General features: G+C 33.9%; 1 protein-coding gene across 1 annotated transcript in view; it reads left to right on the top strand.

The window, feature by feature from the left end:
* The window catches only part of Asz1 (ankyrin repeat, SAM and basic leucine zipper domain containing 1), a 47,929-nt gene extending 24,385 nt beyond the window's left edge, over nt 1-23,544 (top strand). Inside the window, exons 5-13 of the mRNA XM_069997289.1 lie at nt 2,135-2,246; nt 2,910-3,044; nt 5,068-5,192; nt 6,157-6,232; nt 12,145-12,201; nt 13,291-13,400; nt 19,714-19,819; nt 20,551-20,664; nt 23,247-23,544. Coding sequence (XP_069853390.1) covers nt 2,135-2,246; nt 2,910-3,044; nt 5,068-5,192; nt 6,157-6,232; nt 12,145-12,201; nt 13,291-13,400; nt 19,714-19,819; nt 20,551-20,664; nt 23,247-23,399 — 988 coding nt within the window. The 3' untranslated portion in view covers nt 23,400-23,544. The remainder of the gene's footprint in view (nt 1-2,134; nt 2,247-2,909; nt 3,045-5,067; nt 5,193-6,156; nt 6,233-12,144; nt 12,202-13,290; nt 13,401-19,713; nt 19,820-20,550; nt 20,665-23,246) is intronic.
* Nucleotides 23,545-25,218: the final 1,674 nt, after the last annotated feature.

Genomic DNA, 25,218 nt, shown 5'->3' with positions numbered 1-25,218 from the left:
CTTCAGTGATTAGGGTTTGGTTAAGTATTGTTTGTAGTATTGATTTAGTAGTCATAAACTCTTTTACCTTTGTTTATCAAGGAAGGTTTTATTATTTTGGGGTATAAAGAATACACTATGTAGCACTAATGTAGCTTCACTGGGTACACTAATAAATATAACAGGCACTATATATACAATTGTATAATATATTTATGGTATATCTCTGGGGGGTGCAAGAGGCTATTTAACCCATGATTTCAGTCTGGGTAGAAGGGCTCTGTCCCTCGGCATTTAGCACACAGAGCCAGGGGTTAGCCCCTGGACATTGAATACTTTGCATGCTTCAAGCTCAAGGCTTCATTGTTGGCCTTGCTTAAGGCAATAAGGTTCTCTCCTGGCACAAAGGGTGAAACAGTGTGCAGATGCCATACTCAGGCCTTCTGTCCCCAGTGCTTCTAACAGTGCTCAGCAGGGGTTCTCAAGGCTCCTTTACTTGTAGGCAAATGGAAAAGCTTCCTTTGGCATCTTAGCTGCCTCTCATGGCACTTTTGCTATGGTCGTGAGTCACCCTTGTACTTCTCTACTGGCAAATACAACAGTCTCCTATGCCAATGCCTCTGCTGTTTGGCTCCACAGGAAATCCCAAGCATCCATCACTCAGACCTGCTACAGTCCCCAAGCCAACACATCTGAAACCTTAAACTGACAGTGTAGCTACCCCCATTTGAAACACTACTAATATTAAATGGAATAAACAGGAATAAGGAATAAATGTGCTATAATAAAAGGAGAATTAATAACAATGTAACAAGTAAGCTGGGCACTGGTATCTTATATCTAATCCTAGCTACTCCAGAGGCTGAGATCTGAGGATTGCAGTTTGAAGCCAGCCTGGACAGCCCAAAAAAGCTGGAAGTAGACCTATGGCTCAAGTGGTAGGATATTAACCTTGAACACAACAGCTTAATGATGGCACTCAGACTCTTGAGTTCAAGACCTAGTACTCATTCTCTCTCTCTCTCTCACTACACAGTGTAACAAGCATAAATCTCTATATACTAGATCTCATGGCTGCTAAATTCATAAGCCAAAATTCAGGAAGAGGTTGATTAAAATGCTACTGTAGAAAGAAATTTTAACATAAATCTCTTGGCAAAATGAGTATATATAAACTAAGTAGGAATTTAGGTGTATTTATAATGTAATTAATATGTCTGTTTATATAATGAAAGAAAACATTACTAAAACTGAATGCAAACTTTATAAGTTATAGAAATTACTATGGCTATTAGGTGTTGGACAAAAATAATTATTATTATCCTTAAGGAAATTACAGTCAAATTGGAAAACACTAGATAAGTTAAACAAATATATTTTGGCATGATAGCAAGGTATGATACCATAAAGGAGAGAATTTCTAAGATTTTGTAGCACCTCAAAGAATTTGGAGGTATACTTTGTTGGTTTCTAAAATCATCCTCAGATGTAGATTATATTAGCCTTTTGAAGTGAAAAATGAAAAGCCATTTCAGCCAGAATATACTCTGAGGATAGGATGCCCTGAAGAATGAAAATTTGTAATTCATGACCTAAAGATCTAAGACAATTATTAGATTGGAGTATATTTGCAGATGTTAAAATAATAGTGAATTTTATAGGTGCAATCTTGAAGTTTGTAATCTTGAAATTATTAAATTATTAAATATGATTATCAAAATAAGGTTCACAAATGTGAAGGAAAGCCCATAGACAATCAGTAAGACATACACAAATGATGAGAACCTAAATACACTAAATACACTTAACAAGGAAAGAGATAGAGTAGACTTAAATAATGGAGAGACAGTAAAATTGACAAGCATGCTGACCTGAAACAGAGAAATCCACTTGTTGATGCCATTCATTACTAATTTCCAGTGTATCATGTTAACTTTTAGATAAACACATAAAGAAGCTTGCATTAAGTTAGCAATTTTGTTTCTTCACTAGAGGGTGCTGTGTAAGCATTCAGTTATTTGCTGGAAGATTGGATTTTTAAATTACCTACTTTACTGAAAGCTTTTACTTCTTATTTTTGTGGATGGTTAAGGTCATGAAATTGAATAGTTGCTAAGAGTGGTATTAACACAAATGTTTCTTTTCTCCTCACTAGGAGACGTATGACACCAATCATGTATGCTTCTCGGTATGGTCACACTCAGGTTGTTGTACTCCTTGTTGCTCACGGAGCAGAAGTTAACGCCCAGGATGAAAATGGTTATACTGTAAGAAACATTTTTACTTTCCTTTTTATTTCTAGAACATGTAAAAAAAACAGTAGGAATTTTTGTTTGATTTTTTTGGTGTATGGGGTGCTTCATTTTGTTTTTTTGTGTTGTGTTTGTACTGGGGCTTGAACTCATAGCCTGAGCCACAGCTCTACTTCTGGCTTTTTCTGGTTAACTGGATAAGAATCTCACAGACTATCCTCATATCTTGAGTAGCTAGAAATATAGACATGAGCCACCAGCACCACACTTTGGTTATTATTTTTAAAAAGAGACTTAAGATGTAATAATTTAAGAATGGCTGAAATATACTACTATTTGAACACTAACAGCTGAAAGATTTTTTTTTAATTATTTGACTCTTTTAGTCAATAAACATATAGCGTGGGTTATAGAACACAAATAAGAAAATATTTCAGTGACACATGGTTTATTTTGTTGCAAGCATCACTTAACTCTGTAAAACATTAGTTTTATGAAATCTGTGAGCACTGCAGTCTGCTTTGCAGTTACGATCTTGGAAATATGTTGACGTTATATTGTGAAATAAAGGGATTAAATAATCTCATTAATGTTGTTTTTATTCTGTTATAAATACTATAGAGATCTTTCTAATCAGTATTTATACTCCTTTAAATTTTTCTTTTCCCCCACTCACAGGCTTTAACATGGGCAGCACGTCAGGGTCATAAAAATGTAATTTTAAAGTTGCTTGAGCTTGGAGCTAATAAAACGCTACAGACCAAAGATGGAAGAACACCAAGTGAGATTGCAAAAAGAAATAAACATCTTGAGGTATCAATTGATATATCACTAAATATGTTTGTCACATTATCATGTATAAAACAGTTATTTTGTTAGAATCCACAAACATAATGATAGCATTTGGGGTAAGTATTAATACTTAAAATCTGTTTTCTTCTCACACTAGATCATGAAACCTTTATTTTGCTAATTAATTCTTCCAAGTCAGAAGCATTAATAATAATGTAGTTTAATATGAGTAGATAATAAAGTCTGTTCTTAGAAATTACATGTTAATGTACTATTTAATAGACGAATTTTTCATATTGTTTCATATTTTTAAAAGTTAACGTGTTGAGAAAGTTGATAAAATGTCAACTTTTGAACAAGATTTGAACACATTAAAATGCTGTTTTGTGATTTTAGTAAATATGAAAATTTTAAATTGTTTGCCAAGCGCTGGTGGCTCACACCTGTAATCCTAGCTACTCAGGACGCTGAGATCTGAGGATTGTGGTTCCAAGCCAAGCTGGGCAGGCAAGTCCGTGAGACTCTTATCTCCAATAAACCACCAGAAAAACAGAAGTGGTGCTGTGCCTCAAGTGGTAGAGCGCTAGCTTTGAGCAGAAGAGCTGAGGGACAGCCCCCAGACCCAGAGTTCAAGGCCCAGAGTTCAAGCCCCACTACTGACAAAAAAATAAAAATTCTTTGAGCAATATTTATTCCTGTACATGTGTGAATGTAAATAATACCTTGAGTTATGATCTGCTGTAATTAAGATTTTTAAACTCAGTAATATTATTGCATATTAAATACTCCATTGGTGTAAACTTTTGGCTTGAACATTAAAGTTTTAGCCAGAGGTCTATAATTTCTAAATAAGCATTAGATATGGTATAATTATAAAATTAAGTTACTAGGTTCGAATTTAAAACATTGAGTTTCTTCATTTTAAAATATATAAGAACCTGGAGGGCCAGGTACTGGTGGCTCACGCCTGTAATCCTAGCTACTCAGGAGGCTGAGATCTGAGGATCATGGTTCAAAGCCAGCCCAGGCAGGAAAGTCTGTGAAACTCTTATCTCCAATGAACGACCAGAAAATGGGAAGTGGCGCTGTAGCTCAAGTGGTAGAGCACTAACCTTGAGCTGAATAGCTGAGGGACAGCATTCAGGCCCAGAGTTCAAGCCCCATGACTGACCAGAAAAAAAAAAAAAAAACTGTAATCATTAGACCACGCCCCTTGAACTGAACATAAGATAACTCACTCTAAATTTTCAACCATCTGCTAAATATGTCCACCATGTTCCAAATAAAATCAGCATTTCTAAAAGTATTTTAAAGGAGATGCTAATTGCTAACATCTTCAAAAGGAAGTTGAAAGTTTTGCTTCTAAGATTTGAAAACTCAAAACTAAGAACTACTTTACTGCATTACTGAATTTGGGGTAGATGACACCTAATTTTAAATAATAAAAAAATGTGAATAGCAAAAGATATCATTTCTTTTTTTTCTCTTTTTTAATTTTTTTTATTGTGAAAATACCGTACAGAGGGGTTACAATTACATGGGCAAGATAATGAGTACATTTCTTATCAAGCATTGTAGCTTCCTCCTTTGTTTCCCCTTCCCATCCCAAAATATCATTTCTTAAAATCTATTTTGACAGATTAAATGACATACCTTGATTTCTTAAGCAGTGAGATCGTGAAAAAGGAATTTTACCACATTGCTTTGAATTACACAGTTGGGATGTGTATACATTTAATCATGCTTACTACTTACCTCCTGCTTGGAAATATTCCTTATCTTTCTAAATCATTTGTTAGAGTGGTATTTCACTTTTATTTTATATATTATTGAAATTATTATAACTAATGTCTCTCATTCATTTTTGCTATTTTGAATTGGATGTATGTTTCTCTTTTCTGATTGGTCAAGGAAGCATTTATAAAAGTTTTGTCAGGGTAGTAAATTGCCAAAGCTTGTCTCATCTGTTTAGGTTTCTTTAAATGTAAGTGATAATATATAGTAATGTTAATTATACTTGAATTATTTGTGAACATTTTTTCAGATCTTCAGCTTTCTTTCTTTGACTTTAAATCCACTGGAAGGAAAACTTCAACAATTAACTAAAGAAGAAACGCTTTGTAAGCTATTGGCAGCTGATTCTGATAAAGAAAAAGATCATATATTTAGGTAACATATTTTAGTTCCAGTGAAAAGTTCTATAAAAATGTATATGTTACAAATTTGGCAACTTAGATATATGGTGTTTTTAACTTTCACAAGCATTTTTAAATATTCAGAAACATCTAGATTTTAGGTGCTCTGTTAATCTGGAATTTTACAAAAATATTAATTTGTTTATACCATCACTAAACTTTAAACCTTTATTAGATATCAGATTTTATTTTTGAACATTGAAGATTATGGTAGTGTAGAAAGTAAAGTTCAAGAAAGTTGCAACAATGAGACGTACAAGTTGTTATGTCGAAAACAAACTTTACAACTTTGGTGGGGGGGAGGAGGGTTGGGGGGCAGGGGAGAATGGGATGGGAAGGGGAAACATAGGAGGAGGCTGCAATGCTTGATAAGAAATGTACTCATTATCTTGCCCATGTAATTGTAACCCCTCTTACAGTATTTTCACAATAAAAAAATTGATAAAAAAAAAAAAAGAAAAAAAAAAAAAAAAAAAAGAAAGTAAAGTTCAAGAAAAAAATCTTCTCTGAACAATTGTTGTTCAGCACATGACTACAAACCATTTGCCTCCTGACACATTTAATGTTTTTACTTATTACAATTAAAGAGATTTAATGATGATATTTATTGATGAATATTTTTATTTTTTGGTTAGATGGACTAAATTTTACTACCACTACTTTCTCTCTTTTTTGGTGTTTGCTTTGTGTTTGAGAGTAACTTGGTAACATAGCATTTACAACAAGTATTATGAAGCCTTGGTTTTGACCCATTATATGACAAAGAAAGCTTACTTGTTTTTTTGACACAGCAATACTTCTGGTATGTAAATTTACAAATTGTACATAGACTTATTTTAATTCATTCTTAATCTCATTTTTTCTGTGAAATCTAACTATGTGTAAATGTTATTTATATATGTGTGTTCTGAAACTGACGTTGGTGTTGACAAACACAGTTCATATACAGCATTTGGAGAATTGGAAATATTTTTACATGGTCTTGGACTTGAACATATGACAGAATTGTTAAAGGTAAGATTTAATATAACTTACATTGAGTTATAACTATTTATGTACTGGTTAAAACATAACAGTAAATATTCATGAGCAAATGTATAAATGACATTCATTTTTTCAGATTTGTAATACAGCACATTATAAACTTACAATAAGCATTTAGGAATTTTTACTATAGAAATTTACATATGTTCTAATTTTGCTAGATTTGATTCACTGATAAATTCTCCTGTATGCATACCTTTTTGCCCTTTTTAAAAAATTTTATTGTAAAGGTGATGTACAGAGGAGTTACAGTTACATGATTCAGGTAATGAGTGCATTTCCTTTTTTAAAATTTTTATTTATTTTTTATTGTGAAAATATTGTATAGAGGGGTTACAATTAGATGGGGAAGATAATGAGTACATTTCTTATCAAACATTGTAGCCTCCTCCTTTGTTTCCCCTTCCCATCCCTTCCCAGCCTCCCTGCGGCCTCCCCACCCAATCCCCCCCCCCACCAAACTTGTAAAGTTCGTTTTCGACCTGACAACTTGTACTTCTCATTGTTACAACGGGGCCACCTGTATCCCTATTTAAACGACTTGTTTTTCCCCTTCCCCTCCACAAATTATACCGACATCAAATACAGTGAAAGCAGGGGTTATACTGTGGGGGAAGGACATACAAAGCAACAAAAATAATCTTATAAATACATTAGAAACAAATGCATGAAAGTAAAAAAAACATTTGAATACATATCTTAGGGTTTATTTTCCTAAGATAACCTTATCTGACCTTTTCTGCTTGACTCATACATATACTAGATATTTCAAATAAGGGAAACCATGGGACCTATGTTTCTTTGGGCTTTGCTTACTTCACTTAATATAATTTTTTCCAAGCCTTTCCATTTCCTAACAAATGGGGCAATGTCATTCTTTCTGATGGAGGCATAGAATTCCATTGTGTATATATTCCACATTTTCTTGATCCATTCATCTACTGAGGGGCATCTGGGTTGGTTCCATATCTTAGCTATAGTAAATAAGGCTGTAATAAACATAGTTGTGCTGGTAGCTTTAGTGTGGTCTTGTTTGTAAACATTTGGGTAAATGCCCAAAAGTGGGATTGCTGGGTCATAGGGGAGCTCTATGTGGAGTCTTTTGAGGAACCTCCATACTACTTTCCAAAGTGGTTGAACAAGTTTACCCTCCCACCAACAATGAAGTAAGGTTCCCTTCTGTCGACATCCCCTCCAGCATCTGTTGTTATTAGAGTTCTGGATTACAGGCATTCTAACTGGAGTGAGGTGGTATCTTAATGTTGTTTTGAGTTGCATTTCTTTTATAGCTAGGGAGGTTGAGTATTTCTTCATGTGTCTATTGGCCATCCTTCTTACTTCTTCAGAGAAGTTTCTCTTTAAGTCTTTAGCCCACTTATTTATTGGGCTGTAGTTTCTTTGAGGATTTGTTGTTGGGGGATTTAATTTTTTGAGTTCCAAGTATATTTTAGATATGAGACCCCTTGTCCGTTGTATGGCTAGTAAAGATCTTCTCCCAATCCATGGGCTTTCTATTGATCTTGCTAGCTATGTCCTTTGCCATGCAGAAGCTCTGCAACTTCATGCAATCCTCATTCTTCAAGGAAATAGAAGACGCAATCCAAAAATTCATGTGGAACTATAAAAGACCCCAAATAGCAAAAACTCTCCTCAAGGGAAAGAACACTACTGGAGGAATATCAATACCAAATTTCAAACTCTACTATAAAGCCATAGTAATCAAAACAGCTTGGTACAGGCACAAGAAGAGACCTCAGGACCAATGGAATAGAATTGAAAACCCAGAAATGAACCTACAGACCTATAGCCATCTAATCTTCGATAAGGGAGCTAAAACAATAGAATGGAAGAAAGACAGCCTCTTCAGTAAATGGTGCAGACAAAATTGGTTAAATACTTGTAGAAAACTAAATCTAGATCCTTATCTATCACCCTGCACCAGAATCAACTCCAAATGGATCAAAGACCTCGGAGTCAAAGCAGACGCTCTGAAAACATTACAGGATGGAATAGGAGAAACCCTAGGTCTCCTTGGCGCAGGCCGAAATTTTCTTAAGAGAGACCCGGAAACACAACAAATCAAAGAAAGGTTGTACATTTCCTTTTGATCAGTGTCATCCCCTCCCTCATTCTCTCTGAGTTTTCCCTCTCCAACTTTCATCCCTCCAAAGTTGTACACAGTAGTTCATTTCCAACATAGTGTCTAGTGTGTTTCACTGATGAATTGGCTCACCCTTTGTCCTACCATTTCTGTGCCCCTCCCCAAATCAAATAAACTTACATACAAGACAAAGGGCACAGAAATCAAAAACAGTGACAGAATGGAATAAGCCAAAAAAAAAAAAAAAGGAAAGAAGAAAAGGAACTGCAAACATTATAATAAAAAAAAAACCCTCTTCCATTTCTTGGTGTTTATTTCAGTCAGAATCATTTTATATGATCTTAATCACATAGTTATTGAGCCATTGTTATCCTCTCCTAAGAATATCCTCCTTTGTTCTTACTGTATAAATGTTTCAATTGCTGTTTAATTAATCATGTCCAGGTGTAATTTCCTTTCACTGTCTTCATTAGATTTATAGGCATATTATAGTTATTACAAATGAGAGAAAACATGCATCCCCTGTTTCTTTAGATCAGGCTTACTTCACTTAGTATAATTTTTTCCAAGTTTTTCCATTTCCTTAGGAATGGCACAATGTCATTCTTTCTGATGAAGCATAGAATTCCATTGTGTATATATACCACATTTTCTTGATCCATTCATCCACTGAGGGATATCTAGGTTGATTCCCTATCTTGGCTAGGTAAACATTGCTGCAATGAACACGGTTGTGTTGGTGACTTTAGTGTATCCTGGTTTGTGGTCTGTTGGATAGATGTCCAGAAGTGGGATTGCTGGGTCATAGGAAAGCTCTATGTTTAGTCTTGAGAAACCTTGATACTGCTTTCCAGAGTGGTTGAATAAGTTTACCTTCCTGCCAATGGTTCAGTAGCATTTCCATTTGGCCACATCCCTGCTAGCATCTGTTATTGTTAGTTATCTTGATGATGACCATTGTGACTGGGGTGAAGTAGAATCTCAATCTTGTTTTGATTTGCATTTCTTTTATGGCCAGAGATGTTGGTCATTTCTTCATGTGTCTATTGACCATTCTTGTTCAGAGAAGTCTCTCTTTAGCCCATTTATTAATTGGGTTGTTGTTTCTTTGAGGATTTGTTTTGGGGAGGTTTAATTTTTTGAGCTCTATGTATATGTTAGATATGAGGCCCTTTTCTCATGCATAACTAATAAAGGTCTTCTACCCTTCTGTGGGCTGTTTACCTTGATAGCTATGTACTTTGCCATGCAGAAACTCTTCAGTTTGACTGAATCCTATTTATCTAGGATTTCTTTCATTTGTTGTGATTCTGGGTCTTAGGAAGTTTTGACCTGTGCCAAGTAGCCTTAGTTTTTCCCCTATGCCCTCCTGTAATGTTTTCAGGTTATCTGGTCTTACATTTGAGGTCTTAGATCTATTTAGAGTTGATTCTGGTACAGGGTGATATATAAAGACCTAACTTCAGTTTCCTAAATGTGTATAGCCAATTCTGCTAGCAACATTTGTTGAAGAGGCTGTCTTCCATCCTGCGTTTTTGGCTTCTTTATCAAATATTAGGTCACTGTAGGTCTGTGGGTTCATTTCTGGGTCTTCTGTTTTATTCCACTATTCCTCAGGCCTATTCTTGTGCCAGTGCCAAGCTGTTTTATTACTATGGCTTTGTAATAGAGTTTGAAACTTCTGGCTCTTCTGTTATTCTATATGAATTTGTGGATTGCTACTTCTATATCATTGAAGAATGAAATTGGAATATTGATGAGTAGTATTGCATTGGATTTGTAAATAGTATTGTCATTTTCATGATGTTAATCCTTCCAATCCAGGAACATGGGAGGTTTTCCACTTCTTTACATCTGCTTTAATTTCCTTTTTTATGTTTTTAAAGTTTTCATCATAGAGGTCCTTCACATCTTTGGTTAAGTTAATTCCCAAGCATTTTTTAGGCTATTACAGAATAAAATTTCATGTTTTTGATGGGTCAGTTTGATATAGTTTGAAATTTAGAATATTTGTAAAATATACTTTATATCTAATTTTAAAGAACTACTGTTACCTTTATGTAAGAAAATATGAATGGAAATAAGAATATTTCCTAATTTCAGCTTTGCTCTTCTCATTGTTTGCATACAGAAAAGCTAATGATTTTTGTAGGTTAATTTTATACCCTGCTACTTTGCCAAAGTTTCAGATCAGCTCATGTAACTTGAGAGAGGAATCTGTGAGGTTCTTTAAATACAGAATTATGTCATCTGCAAAGAATAATAGTTTTACTTCTTCTTTCCCGATTTTGGATCCCCTTTATAATTTGCCTCTTGCCTTATTGCTCTAGCAAGGAATTTCAGTACTATATTGAAGAGAAGTGAAGAGAGCAGACATTCTTGTCTTGTTCCTGAGGAACAAGAGGAAATGTTTTTAGAGGAAATGGTTTTAACTTTTCATCATTAAATATAATGCTGGCTGTAGGTTTGTTATATACAGCCTTTATTATATTGAAGAATGTTCCATTAATTCCTAGCTTCTACAGAGCTTTGATCATAAAGGGATGTTGGATCTTGTTAAATGCTTTTTCTGCATCTGTTGAGATGATCATATGGTTCTTGTCCTTGCTCCTGTTAAGGTTTGAATTATATTAATTGACATCTTTGCATCCCTGTATTGAATTCCGTTTGATTATAGTGCATTATTTCTTTGGTTAGTGTTGAATTAATTTGATCAGAATTTTATACAGAAGTTTTGCATCCATCTTTATCAAGGAGATGAATCTATATAGTTCTCTTTCTTTGATGAATCTCTACCTGGTTTTGGAATGAGGGTTATGCTGGCTTCATAGAATGAGTTTGAGAAGTTTTGGAGTGAGTTTTTCTTTAAAGGCCTTATGGAATTTGTCTGTGAATCCACGTGGTTCCGTTGCTCTTTTTTTTCAGTGCTAATTTTGTGTAAAATGATAGAAGCCTGGTATAAGATTCTTGCTCTGAGTATTATCTGGAATTTGTTATTTAAATATCTTTGTTTATAAAGACAATATAAAAGCTAGTATAGGGTTGTCATGAAGGTTAGCTGAAATCCTATGCTAAGCATTGTGGGTGCTTTAACACATTGTGGACTTAGATTAGATGACAGTTATCAGCTAGATGAAGATGCTAAAGCAGAAAATTCACTGCTTAAGATACATTCCCCTCAGGAACACATTGGTTCTGATATTTCAGAATTTAATTTGATTTTATATCTTGGAACTTACACCTGTCTGTCTGGAGAAATCTTAAGTAAAAATTCATGTTTTTGATGGGTCAGTTTGATACAGTTTATATACTTTATATCAAATTTAAAGAACCACTGTTACCTTTATGTAAGAAAATATGAATGGAAATAATTTTTTTGAATCTGGAAAACTAGATATGCTTATCATTTTTAGTGAATACATGCTGTCTCTCCAGTAATGAAGTTTAATAACAACAAACCCTATCACTTACAGAAAGTTGCCTTAAGAGTGGACTATGTGCAGGGCGCCAGTGGCTCACACCGGTAATCCTCGATACTCAGGAGGCTGAGATCTGAGGATCGTGGTTCAAAGCCAGACCAGGCAGGAAAGGTTGTGAGACTCTTATCTCCAATAAACAACTCAGAAAACCGGAAGTGGTGCTGTGCTCAAGTGGTAGAGTGCTAGCCTTGAGCTGAAGAGCTGAGGGACAGTGCCCAGGCCCAGAGTTCAAGCCCCATGACTGACAAAAAACAAAAAAGAGTGGACTGTAACTAGTGAGGTTTTTTGTTTGTTTTCTACAGGAAAGAGATATAACTTTAAGACACCTTTTGTCCATGAAAAAAGATGAATTTACAAAGGTTAGTATCAGTTTCAAAACCTTCATATATATTCCTTGGTGTTGATTTTACTGTGAATAACTGTATCTAAAATCTTACTACAGTATCAAGTTACTTAAACACCAAGAGTTGTGGATTTAGATTTTTTTAGATTGTCGTATCTTCATTTCCAAATGCTTTGTCAGACAGACTGCTGATAAATCAATTATTTTTGTAGATGTGTGCACATACATGTATCTTCCAAATAGTATGCTTTTTGTAGGTTCTAAAAACTATCAGGACTTAATATTTTGCCATCAAAAATAGCTATAGCTTTACATTTGAAATATATATTAAAAATAGCTATGACGTATTTATTAGAGATACTTGGATAAGTGAGATAATATAAAAAGAGTCAGTAGTCTTAGCCATGTGCTAGTGGCTCATACCTATAATCTTAGCTACTCAGGTAGCTGAGATCTGAGGATCATGATTCAAAGCCAGCCCGGGCAAGGAAAGTCTGTGGAGATTCTTATCTCTACTTACCCACTAAAAAGCCTAAAGTGGGCCTGTGGCTTATGTGGCAGAGTGCTAGCCTAGAGCAAAAAAAGTGAGTGCCAAGTACTGAACTCCTGAATTCAAGCCCCAGTACTGGCACAAAAGAAAAAAAAAACTGAAACATGAAACACATGAGAACTTGAAATCTTTAATATATCTAAAAATCAAAATAAATGTACAACTTAACCAACTCTAATGTAGAAAATTTTGTGTAACACTAAAAATAAAATTCAGATCCTAAACAGAAGGATTATTTCTCACTTATCACTGATAAAATTTCAAATATTTTGAAGGAAAAACCTATTTTACTGTACTTTGGACTATTATACATTAAAATCTAGTAATTCGATTCAAGACTCCATCACAGCTATTAACTATATATACCAAAATAATTGACAATAATAACTGTATACCTAAATGTTTTGATGATGTAACTAGCTTTGTAACAGCAATAAAATATGTTTAGTATATTTGTTATTTTTCCAATATTTCTTTTTTTGAGATGCAAAGTCTTAGTGGTTTTGAATATTAAGTGTTAGCAATCTCACTACACCTTAAAATTACTTTCATCAGAATGGAATTACAAGTAAAGATCAGCAGAAAATCCTGGCTGCTCTGAAAGAACTGGAGGTAGAAGAGATAAATTTTGGAGAGTTACCTGAAGTGGCAAAGTTGGAAATCAGGTAAAGCTATTAGTTTACATTAATATTGTTTATAACATTTTTCTTTTTTAGCTTAGTCTTAAAAATGTCTGCATCATTTGATTTGATCCCATCATTTTCCCAAGGAAAGATTTGGAACACACTATGTTCAGAAATGATTGTATTTTATAAAATTAATTTCACTAAGTAATTTTACCAAGAAAAAAACATTGCATCTTGTTAAACTTACATTAAAACATTTGTGTTTTCTTTTATTGTTACTTGCTAAATTAAGTTACGTTTTTTCCTAGTATTGCTCTTACTCTTTTTAAATCATTTTAGATGTCATATTCAAAACTTAAGAATAGCAATATTTTCACTAGGGCCAAGTCATTATATGACAGATTTTATTATATGAACTCCATTTTCAATATTATAAATTCTTCAAGCACTGATTACTAATAATCTAACATCAGTTTCTAAAATATTTTTATAAATATATAATGGATATATTAGTAAATAGTTTATTAATCTTTTTATTGTAAAATAATTACACGCTGAGTGTTGGTAGCTCATCTCTGTGATCCTAGTTACTCAAGATGCTGAGATCTGAGGATATGGTTCAAAGCCAGATGAGCAGGACAGTCTGTGAGATTCTATCTCCAATTACCTACCAAAGCACCAGAAGTGGAGATGTGGCTCAAGTGGTTGAGTGCCAGACTTGAGCAAAATGCTGAGAAACAGCACCCAGGTTGGTTTGAAACCTTGGTACCTAAATAAATAAAAATTCCCTTTCAAAGAAGATAAAGTTCCATGCAATCTTAACCAGTTTCACATGTTCCTATCTTGCAGAATGTTAATATGTTAATATCAAAAGCAGAAAACTGGCACTGGGGCAATTCACAGAAGCTATTCATAGTTCACCAGTTAAATAGGTACTCATTTTTATGTGTGTGTGTGTGTGTGTGTATAATGCTGTGCGATTTTTATCACATGCAGTTTCATGTAACCAAGATCACAATCAATATATCTAACATCCTATACCAGAAGCTTCCCACACCTACCCTTTTTTATCAACACTCATATTTTTCCAGTACCTAACCTGTTGCCACCAAATATTGGTCTCCATCTTTATAATGATTTTATTCATGACTATTATATAAATGGAATTATATAGTATATGATATATTCTTGTGAAATTGAATTGTTTCACATAGGGTCATCAAAGTTTGTTGCATGTAGCAGTCAATAGTCCTTGTTGTAGATGGGTAATACTCTGTGATGTGCATACCGCACAGTTTGTTCAGCCACTTGCCCACTGAAGGACATTTTAGTATTTTTTATTAGCATCAATTAATTGTACAAGGAGGTTTCATTTTAACATGTCCATTTATGGTACAGTGTATCTTGGTGGGAACCACCTCTTCCATAGTCCCTTTCTCCCCCTTCCCAAACCAATCTTAGCAAGTTTTAGTGTACCATTTTGATGCATATACATAAAGTATTTTGACTGTGTTTGCACTCACTTTATCTTCTCTCCTCCCCTACACCCCAGACATCTGTCAACTTCGGTGTTCATTTTTATTAAACTATATACAAATGTAATCTTTGCCTGACTTATGTAACTTGAACCCCTCTTTTTTGGCATTTTAAATTAAAATATACATGTTAATTGTTTAGAGGGGGCGGAGGAGAGGGGGGTAAACTCAGGGCCTGGGTGCTGTTCCTGAGCTCTTTTGCCTAAGGCTAGCACTTGAGCTACAGGACTTCTTCAGGTTTTTTGGTGGCTTATTGGAGATAAAAGCCTCCTGGACTTTCCTGCCAGGGCTAGCTTTGAACCATGATCCTCAGATTTCAGCCTCCTGAGTAGCTAGTATTACAGGCATGAGCCACTACCACACAGTGTTTGTGTGTGTGTGCGTGTGGGAGAGAGAGAGAGAGAGAGAGAATCATATTATGTGCTCATGTGGATGTTTTGTTCATATTTTAGGCCTAGCATTCACACGTTAGAGAAAACATGTGACCTATTGCACCTGGCTTCATTTAATTTGATTTCCAGATGTTTATTTTCTTGCATTTTAGCATAACTGAATTCTCTTTATGTCTTAAATAATTTTACACACACACGTGCGCACACATAAACATACCTACACATTTTCTTGATCTGTTCATCAGTTTTAGGGCATCTTGGCTGTTTCCCATCGCTTGGCTATGTGAATACTGCTGCAGTGAACATGGTGATGTAGGTCCCTCCATATATCCTGACTTGCATTCCTTTTAATAAATGCCCAGAGTGGTATTGTTAGGTTGTGGGGTAACTCTATTTTTAATAGGTTTTTGAAATATATCCATACTGATTTTCATAGTACTTACACTAGTTTACATTCCCATCGGTAGTTAAGTAGCAGTAGTAGAGTCTCATTTCCCCACATTTTCACCAAATTGGTTGTTTATGTTCTTCATAATGGCCATTCTTACTGGTCTGAGGTAACATCTGTTGTTTTGATATGAAATTCCTTTTATGTCCAGGGATGTTTAGCATTTCTTCATGTATTTTTTCTTTTGTTAGTTTGTTTGGGTATATGCTAGTCCTGGGACTTGAACTCAGGATTTGTGCATTGTCCCTGAGCTGAGCTTTTTTTTGCATAAGGCTAGTGCTCTACCAGGTGAGCTACAGCTCCACTTTTGGCTTTTTGGTGGTTAATTGAGTTAAGAGTCTTTTGGACTTTCCTGCGGAGGCTGACAATACTATTCTTATCTAAAGTTAACCTTGTAACTGTGGTACAGATAGATTTACATATTATTTTGAAATTTAGAACAGTCTCTTGGATTATTTTAGATGATTCAGATTTCTCAAAAAGTTTACTATATAGTTTAGATTATGAATCTTCCTCTTCCACATTCCTTAGTTACATGTCTTCATAACAGAAAGGTCTAAAATAATACCTTATATCAAGATAATGTTAGAGGTCTTAAATATTTAGATGAACTGTGAAGGATGACTTTTTTAAACCAGCAAACCTTCTTGAATATTTTCGTTCATTTTATTTTCATTATTATTTTGGTGCAAGAATAATCTATGTTCTATATATGACTGACTTACAAGTTAAATTTTCTAAGTTATTTGTGTAATAACAGGGTGAATTATGAATTTCTTTATGGAATTTAACAGAATCCTGAATGCTTCACTTATTAAAACTGCTGAATTTTTTGAAAAATAAAACTGGAAGGCATATATTCCAGGAATTTTACCTTGTTATTAAATCACAGACTGTTTACATGCTTTTATGGAAAAAGGTTTTACTTCCCATTTATTCAGAGTCATCCTTTAAAGAAGAAATTAGTCATTAAGTCATAAAAAAACTAACAGCAGGAAAAGTTGAATTGATTGATTATAATCTTCTGGTAATGTGGCTTCAACAATTCAGCTACTGATTTATTTTAAGCTATTTTTCTTCTGTGTGTCAATTTTTCTAAAATAATCTGTTACAAGAATGTATATACATACTACACTTACTTTTTGGTATTAGTATGCATGGAGAATTAAAGAATGTAATTTAAAAATTATAATAACTACCCCCATTACTGATTTGAGGCATTTTGAACAGAAATAATCAATTTTCAACCATTTCTGCAAATATCTTTTGTCTGAGCTCTGTGCTAACCAATATCCTCTTCTGAAATTGAAGTTCATCTAGCAACTATTTCTTTCAGAAAAAGATTTTTTTTAATCTAAGTAGATAAAAAATTTCATGAAAAGCATTTCTCTCATATCTATTATTGATAAAAATTCTCAAATTGGAAACTCTAAATATTTAGTTTCAGAGAAATTGTTGACTTTGATTGTATCAGTATAATTATTTTTCCCTTATTAAAACTACTTTGAAACTGTGTCATTTAAAACACAATAAAGTATAAAAGGCACAATGTAAACTATCAAGTGAAGTATGATGTCAGTCATTTACATCTATAGGAAATGTGCAAGAAATATGTACTATTAGAAAATATTCTGGCTGAAAACAATACTTCAATGTCTTAAGATGGTATGAATCTTGATTTTTTTTCAGGTCCCAATTGAGCACATAGTAGCTTTATTTGTAAAACTTTTATTATATATTTAAATTTTTATCTTAATACATGGTTTCAAAATATGACCTGTTAGTTTAACCTGCTTATATTGTGTTAGGTTTCTGTAAAAAATAACTTTTAAATCTCAGTAACTTTTTACTATATCATGGGTGTTCTGTAGTGGCCATTCTCTTTGTTTTTCAGGGAGCAGACTAGAAGAACAGCTCCAATCTACAACATGTACTATACCCCTAAGTAAAGGGAAAAAAGAAATGTAGCAGTAGAACTACTCAGTGGCTCTTCAAACATGTGTTCTAATGTTACACAATCACTTCCAGTCATATTTTACTTGCCAAAGCAAGTCATATGACCAGGCCTTATGTCATTAGGGTAGGAAGTATACTGTTCTGAAAGCAAGGAACTTAGTGGTGATTAACATAGTTAAATGCACACACACACACACACACACACACACACACACACACACACACATTATTTAATCTAATAATTCAGTGACAGAAAATATCAGTCATATAATGTATGATATGAATGATAGAGTCATGTTTTACATAACTTGCTTATCTGTATTCGGTGGCCCTGAAAATTATGTCACAAGAACATTTTACATTTTGGTTTCTTTAAGAACCTAATTTTGCTGTTGTCATCACAATATGAGGTGATAAGTTTATATTCCATATACACACATGTGCACACATGTTTCTTAATACCCTATCTAGAAGTACATACCTTTTATTGCTTTAACTCAGAGCCTGGGTGATGTCCCTGAGCATTTTCTTTTTTTTGGGTCCAGTCATGGGACCTGAACTCTGGGTCTGGGCGCTGTCCCTCAGCTCTTCAGCTCAAGGCTAGCACTCTACCACTTGAGCCACAATGCCACTTCCGGCTTTTTTCTTTTTGCTTATGTGGTGCTGAGGAATCAAACCTCATGCATGCAAGGCAAACGCTCTACCACTGAGCCACCTTCCCAGCCCCCCTGAGCATTTTTGCTCGGAGTAATGCTCTATCACTTGAGCCACAGCTCCCTTGTGGCTTTTCAGCAGTTAATTAGAGATAAGAGTCTCACAGACTTTATTTACTGCCTGGGCTGGCTAAAAGTCACAGTCCTCAGATCTCAGGCACCTGAGTAGCTAAAATTTCAGGTATGGATGACAGACACCCAGCTTCACTTAATATTTTAATTACAATTCTCAATAGATCTTAATTTCATTGAGCTCATTAAATTAAAAATTCATATGAGATTAATGAATTACTTATTAATTATCTTATGAACTGTCAAGTTATTCTTTATCACCTCTTATTTTGGATCTTTGTTATTCTACCAATTCTCTCTACTTCCATTTTTTGTGTTTTTTTTATTCTATACTGCTCTCCAAATAAAATTTTTCCTAAAAATCTGATTTTCCCTTTTTCTATTTGAAATCCTTTATTAAATTTAGATTATGAAAAAAGTAGTTGGCGCCACTGGCTCATGCCTTTAATCCTGGCTACTCAGGCTGAGACCTAAAGATCCCTGTTTGAAGCCAGCCCAGGCAGGAAAGTCCATGAAACACTCTTCTCCAATAAGGCTGGAAGTGGAGCTGTGGCTCAAGTGGTAGAGTGCTAGCCTTGAGCAGAAGAAGCTCAGGGATAGCACCCAGGGCCTGAGTTCAAGCCCAGGACTGGCAAAAAGAAAAAAGTTAATCTGTTTAATAAATGTTTACATAGAGGATCATCTCTTACTGCTTCCTCATAATTGGTACTTTCAGACTTCTGTACCTACTAATTTTCCAGTCTTACCTTATCCAGCTGAAAACTTCAGCTCAGTTCAAGTATCATCTCTATAAAGTATTTTTAATTCCCCTTTCCAACCTTACTGTGTGATAGTAAATTAATTCTTCCTGAGTTTTTAACTATAAACTAATGTTAGTGACATCAGGGGTTATTGGAAAGAATTAAATATAGATGTAAATAAAGATACAAATAACTAGAATTAAATAAAGATACAAGCAAAGTCCTTCACATAGAAAATATCCAAATATTGGTTCTTTCATCTCCTTTCTTCATGTTCCTTTAAATAATAATTGAGTGTTTTTATCCATTTAAAATTTGAGATTTTCAAGATTAGAGATGTGTTTTTCTTTTATACTGAGTTAATATTTAGTTCCTTTTATATTCTAGCTGGTAGATGTTTTTGGAAAAGAAAATATTTTGTGAGTGGATTTTAGTAACTGCCATTAAAATGAAGCAAATTGCTTTTATGTGATTTCTATTTGTCTCCCTTCTTTAGTGGTGATGAGTTTCTCAACTTTCTTCTGAAATTAAACAAACAGTGTGGCCACCTAATAACCGCTGTGCAAAATATCATTACTGAGTTACCTGTAAATTCCCAAAAGGTATTCTACAAAATTTATTTACTGAAGAAAAGTATGAATGCTGAAGAACAAACTCTTCAGATAAGTTCATGATCATTCCTTAAACAGTTCTGATCTGGGAAATTACAACAGTTTTTCAGTGTAGATATAAATAAGTAAATTTTAATAATACTACTTTACATATTAATTTGTTGCAAAACTTAGTATTCTTACCCTCAAGCAAAGGAAAATGAGTCAGTTCAAAACTTAAACTGATTTATATTTTGAATTTGTCATTTGCTCTTAATGGGGATTTAATTAAGTATAAAGTGATAAGGAAACCCAAGCGAAAGTTGAAACAAAGTAGTTACTAAAAAATACATTTTTGTTTAAAGAAACTTTAAATGGTAACTTAATGAAAGCACACTTAATTTTTAGGGGTTTTCCTATGGTTTGGGTTAGCTATTTGCTATGAAAAATTTTGGAGTAACCAATTAAAAAAAACACAAATTGAATTATTACTACAAATATTATTACTGTTAATTTCAACAAGGAAAAATTTTTGTAGCTAGAACTGAAAAATACATTTAACATGTAGATTGAACTATTTACCTAAAATTACTCACCTATGTTTAGTGTCAGGATTTATCCCTAAAGAAAAAAATGAATCTAATGTGCAAAGATAATATACACATAAAAAGTTGTGAAAAGTTGTTTCTATTCTTTAAAATATTTCTATTCATAAAAATACTACCTTTTGATAATATTGACAGATAGTACTCGAATGGGCTTCTCCACGAAATTTTACTTCAGTTTGTGAGGAACTTGTTACTAATGTTGAAAATTTGAGTGAAGAAGTCTGCAAACTGAAAGACTTAATTCAGAAGGTATGTAAACATTAAAATGGAAGAGCTAAGGGAAATGCCTTGCAAAATGCTAGATAGTGAAGCAGATTTGACAAGAGTATCAAAATAAACAGTAAAGAGGGAAAAGACAGTTTCCACGGGAAGAAATATACACTGGAAATAAACATTACTCATCATCAAAGAAATGCACACTAAAAACACTATGTGTTTTTCCTGTTTTTGATTAGCAAGTAAAAATATATCACTCTAATGATAGTCCCTAGTTAGAGTTGACTAAACAGATGTCTTCATGTGAAACTGATGGCATAACCCCTTCAATCTCAATTTGGCAAGATGAGCTGAGACCATAAAAAGAATTATATCTTTTAACTAGTAGGTTATTGTAAAATGGTCATTTGCCGTCAGTGCCATGTATTAGGGGAAAACTTAATAAACTAGGATACGCTTACTTGTTACAATAATTTGTAGCCACAGACTATAAAATGTTTGTAACTTCTGACCTGAACCTTAGGTTATTAAATTTGTATAGTGTTAACCAACAATTCATTTCATATTTTCACTAATATTTAATCAGATTATTTTCCTCAGAATAACTTTTATAGATCGTTGATTTTTTCTAATTCTAGCTATTATATGTTTAATCAAAAAGTCTTTTAAAATATTAAACAAATTGTATAAAATCACAAATGGATAAATAAGCATTCAGAATTCTTGGAAAAAATAATTCCTTTCCAGTGAAGGTGGCATCTTAGAAGTTGTCTTGCATGTGACATTTATACATTGAACAGACTTTGTGAGCTCCTGCTATGTGTCAGGTACTTTTTCTACACAAGCTAGATACGGAAACTAAAGTCGCTGAAAACAAAAATTATAGCACCATTCGTCTTCACTACCTCCATGTCATCTAAAAGAATTGATGTAAAGTAGTATTGATTTTACTTAGCATATTTTTCATTGAGATCCTAGAAAATAGGGAAGGATTTGTGTATACAAAAGCTTTCTACAAAGCCTCAACTTCTAATGTAAGAAGTTTCTTAAAATATATTTACTTCATTTCTCCCAATTTGAACTGAAAGTTTAGGGGAAGAAGGAATGAAAGATAATAAGAAGCATTGTTTTAGAGACTTAACCAACTCTAAAACATAATACAATTAAATACTAAAATTATGCCTTTCTTTGCTGTAGAAAGCTTTTTTTCCTGTGACTTTCTCTACCTACAACTTACATATTTCTGTATAAGAATTATCTGTAAAAAAACATTTTTATTCTAATAATGAAATACACATTCTTTGGTCTAGAAAAATCTTAATTTTTTAATAAGCTAATAGATTGACTTTTCTAGTTTAGTCTTAGACTTTATTTAAGGAAGAATGAAAGATTCCAAGTTTGGGAATCATGCTTGGATGCTGCCATGCTTGTTACAGTTGTGATTTTCAGAGTTTACCAATAATAATTAAAGGTTTTTAAAGACGTATACAAGTTATCGCAGATAAGTGTACACGGGTAACAGAGAGAGGGTGGGAGAGGTCAAGGCTAGCCTTTAGCACCACATTATTCTCTTTCAAACCAACACAGTGACAGCTGTTGTCAGAGAGGGTCATTCTAAATAATTGGTTAATAAAAGGAATGACTGCTCAGGATTCTGTAAATGGAGCATCAGTGTCAAAGAGGAATCTGTTGCTGAATAAAGACATTTGGAAGTTAGACCAAGAATACAGTCTTAATGAGATTGGCATTGAAGTCCAATTTTCTGTTATAAATTTAAAATTAATTTTGCAGACTTAAAATTAAATATTTACATTGTAGAATTTAGAAGTCGTTGTTCCTGCTAATGTTGGAAGTATTTATATCACCACTCCAGAACAGAATGTTTCCACTAAATTTCACTCTATAAATGTGCTTGTTTCTTTTATCTTTCAAGAATCTTCTTTCTGCTTTTTCTCCCTCTCCTGTTCCAGCCAAATAGCCACTTCTTTCTACTTTTTTCTCTTAACCCTCCTTCCCCTACATATATACTGGGGAGAGGCTTCTTTAGCACAAAATTTCTGTCTGTGGGAATTGAGAAACTAAAATCTGTTGGGTGCTTTGACTTTTGAGAGTGCTACTTTTAAGAATACTTAAAGCTGGGGTGACACTTGTTTCTGCAATTCTATTTAAGTAAGTACTAAACTTTTAGCATTAGTATCTGATCTTCCAGTTTTTGCTAAATTTCATCTATTGTATACTTGCTGTAAGAGTAGCTCCTTCTTTTGTAAAACACTAATTGATATTTAATACAGAAAAGAAGAAATACCAATTATTGGTCTTATAATAAAAGGTTTAAACTGACTACATGAAAGGATCTTAACCTCAGTTACATAAAACACTTTTAAATTGTGATAATCTGAAACATATGTAAAACTAATAATTTGTAATAATGGCATGCTGGTAAAAAGCTATCTTTCAAGACATGTATTCTCTTTAAATCTCCCACAAGAATCTTAAATTACTTCTACCTAAACTAAATGAACTAATATAGAACTTTTTTTTTTTTACAAATCTAAGGTGTTTTCATTTTCAATATATTATGCATTAACTCTTTTTTCTCTTTTCCTTAATATCAGCTGCAAAATGAACGTGAAAATGATCCAACTCATATACCATTAATGGAAGAAGTATCTACATGGAAGAGTAGAGTTCTAAAGTGGACCGCTATTACTGTGTGCGGATTTGGGCTGTTTCTTTTTATTTGCAAGCTAACTTTCCAGAGAAAATAACCCAAATATTTGTTTTAAGTTACATGTTCATCTTATTCAAACTACCCTACCATCGCTTTTAATCATTTTGGCACAAAGTAACTTTATTTCTTTGCCTATACTTTATAAGAAAAATTATGATAACATAAAGCACAGTTTTTCTTTAGGAAATGATTTGTCAGTTTGAGTTATCAATAGTTTGTTATGTTTTATGTTAATGTCAATCAAGAAGTAAATTACATAATACTTTAATGTGAGCAGATGACTGAATAACATTCAAAATAAAACCTGATATTCTTTATATTCTAAGAAACGTGTTTATTTGTCACAAAGATTCTTACCGAATATGTAAACGACTCTTCTTCGCTACCCTTTCTGGTCAACGATGGGAATGGCAAGGAGGCAACTACTATTCTTAAGAGGGTTATCTTTCCCAATTGTTCTGGCCAGTGTGAGGTGAACAGCTTTTCCCTACCATGGGATTTGCTTTGCTAAGGTCCTAAAGCAATGGTCCAAGCAACTATGAACTGAGATCCCTGAAACTGAACAAAATCAACCTTTTTTTCCCTTTAAGTTGCTTTTCTTAGGTATTTTTTCACAGTGATGATAAGTTAATTGATATAGAAGATGGGTATTGGAAGTAATTAGTAATGAATCCAAACCTAAGACTATTCCTGACTGTAAATTGGACCCTTTTGAACTGGTTTGTGGGAGGAATTTGGAAAAGTTAGGAGAAATTGGCTGGAAAATGCTTAGCATGGCGTTAATTGGAGATTCTGGTGAGAGCTCAGAAGATCAGATTGCCGAAAGAACTGTAGACAGTAAAAACTTCCTGAGGTTTTCTGTGGAAATGAGCAACCTTTCAAGAACTGGACTAGATGCAGTTGTATTGAATGTGGTAAATAACTTGCCTACATTTTATCCGTGGTCTAGAACAATATGTGGGGCTGAATTTTAAAGGTTATGGCTTAGTTTGCTAAAGCTGCACAGCACCTGGGCTATGGGTATTACTGGATGTTTTTAGCCAAATTTGCTGAAAATTGTAAGCAAAAAGTAGAGCAGAAAGATTTTTAAAACTTGTAGTCTGGAAAAGTGCAGATACCACTCATTACAGGTTTGGGGTATAAAGTATAATCCCATTTGAAAGGCTTTCTCTTACGTGCATCTTGGTACAGTGCTCACAAAGGGCCCTTTCTAAGGAATTGTTTACCTATATTTATCTATGCTTGCATTCAAAAGCCTCTGTAGCCATGGCTCAAGTGGGTCCAGCTGTTGAGCTGTGGTGTCAACCATGTGATGCTAGTTTTGCAGACATGCAGAATGCAGAAGTTGTGGGCCTCCACGGATTGGGAGAAGATCTTCACTAGCCATACAATGGACAAGGGTCTCATATCTAAAATATACTTGGAACTCAAAAAATTAAATCCCCCAACAACAAATCCTCAAAGAAACAACTGCCCAATAAATAAGTGGGCTAAAGTCTTAACGAGAAACTTCTCTGAAGAGGAAAGAAGGATGGCCAATAGATACATGAAGAAATACTCAACCTCCCTAGCCATAAAAGAAATGCAAATCAAAACAACAATGAGATTCCACTTCACCCCAGTTAGAATGGCTATAATCCAGAACTCTAATAACAACAGATGCTGGAGGGGATGTGGACAGAAGGGAACCTTACTTCATTGTTGGTGGGAATGTAAACTTGTTCAACCACTTTGGAAAGTAGTATGGAGGTTCCTCAAAAGACTCCACATAGAGCTCCCCTATGACCCAGCAATCCCACTTTTGGGCATTTACCCAAATGATCACAAACAAGACCACACTAAAGCTACCAGCACAA

This window comes from Dipodomys merriami, unplaced genomic scaffold (genome assembly GCF_024711535.1).
Source record: "Dipodomys merriami isolate MVZ:Mamm:240054 unplaced genomic scaffold, mDipMer1.0.p SCAF_5, whole genome shotgun sequence".
Taxonomy (NCBI): domain Eukaryota; kingdom Metazoa; phylum Chordata; class Mammalia; order Rodentia; family Heteromyidae; genus Dipodomys; species Dipodomys merriami.
Note: the sequence above shows the minus strand (reverse complement) of the source record. Positions and strands in the feature narration are given on the sequence as shown.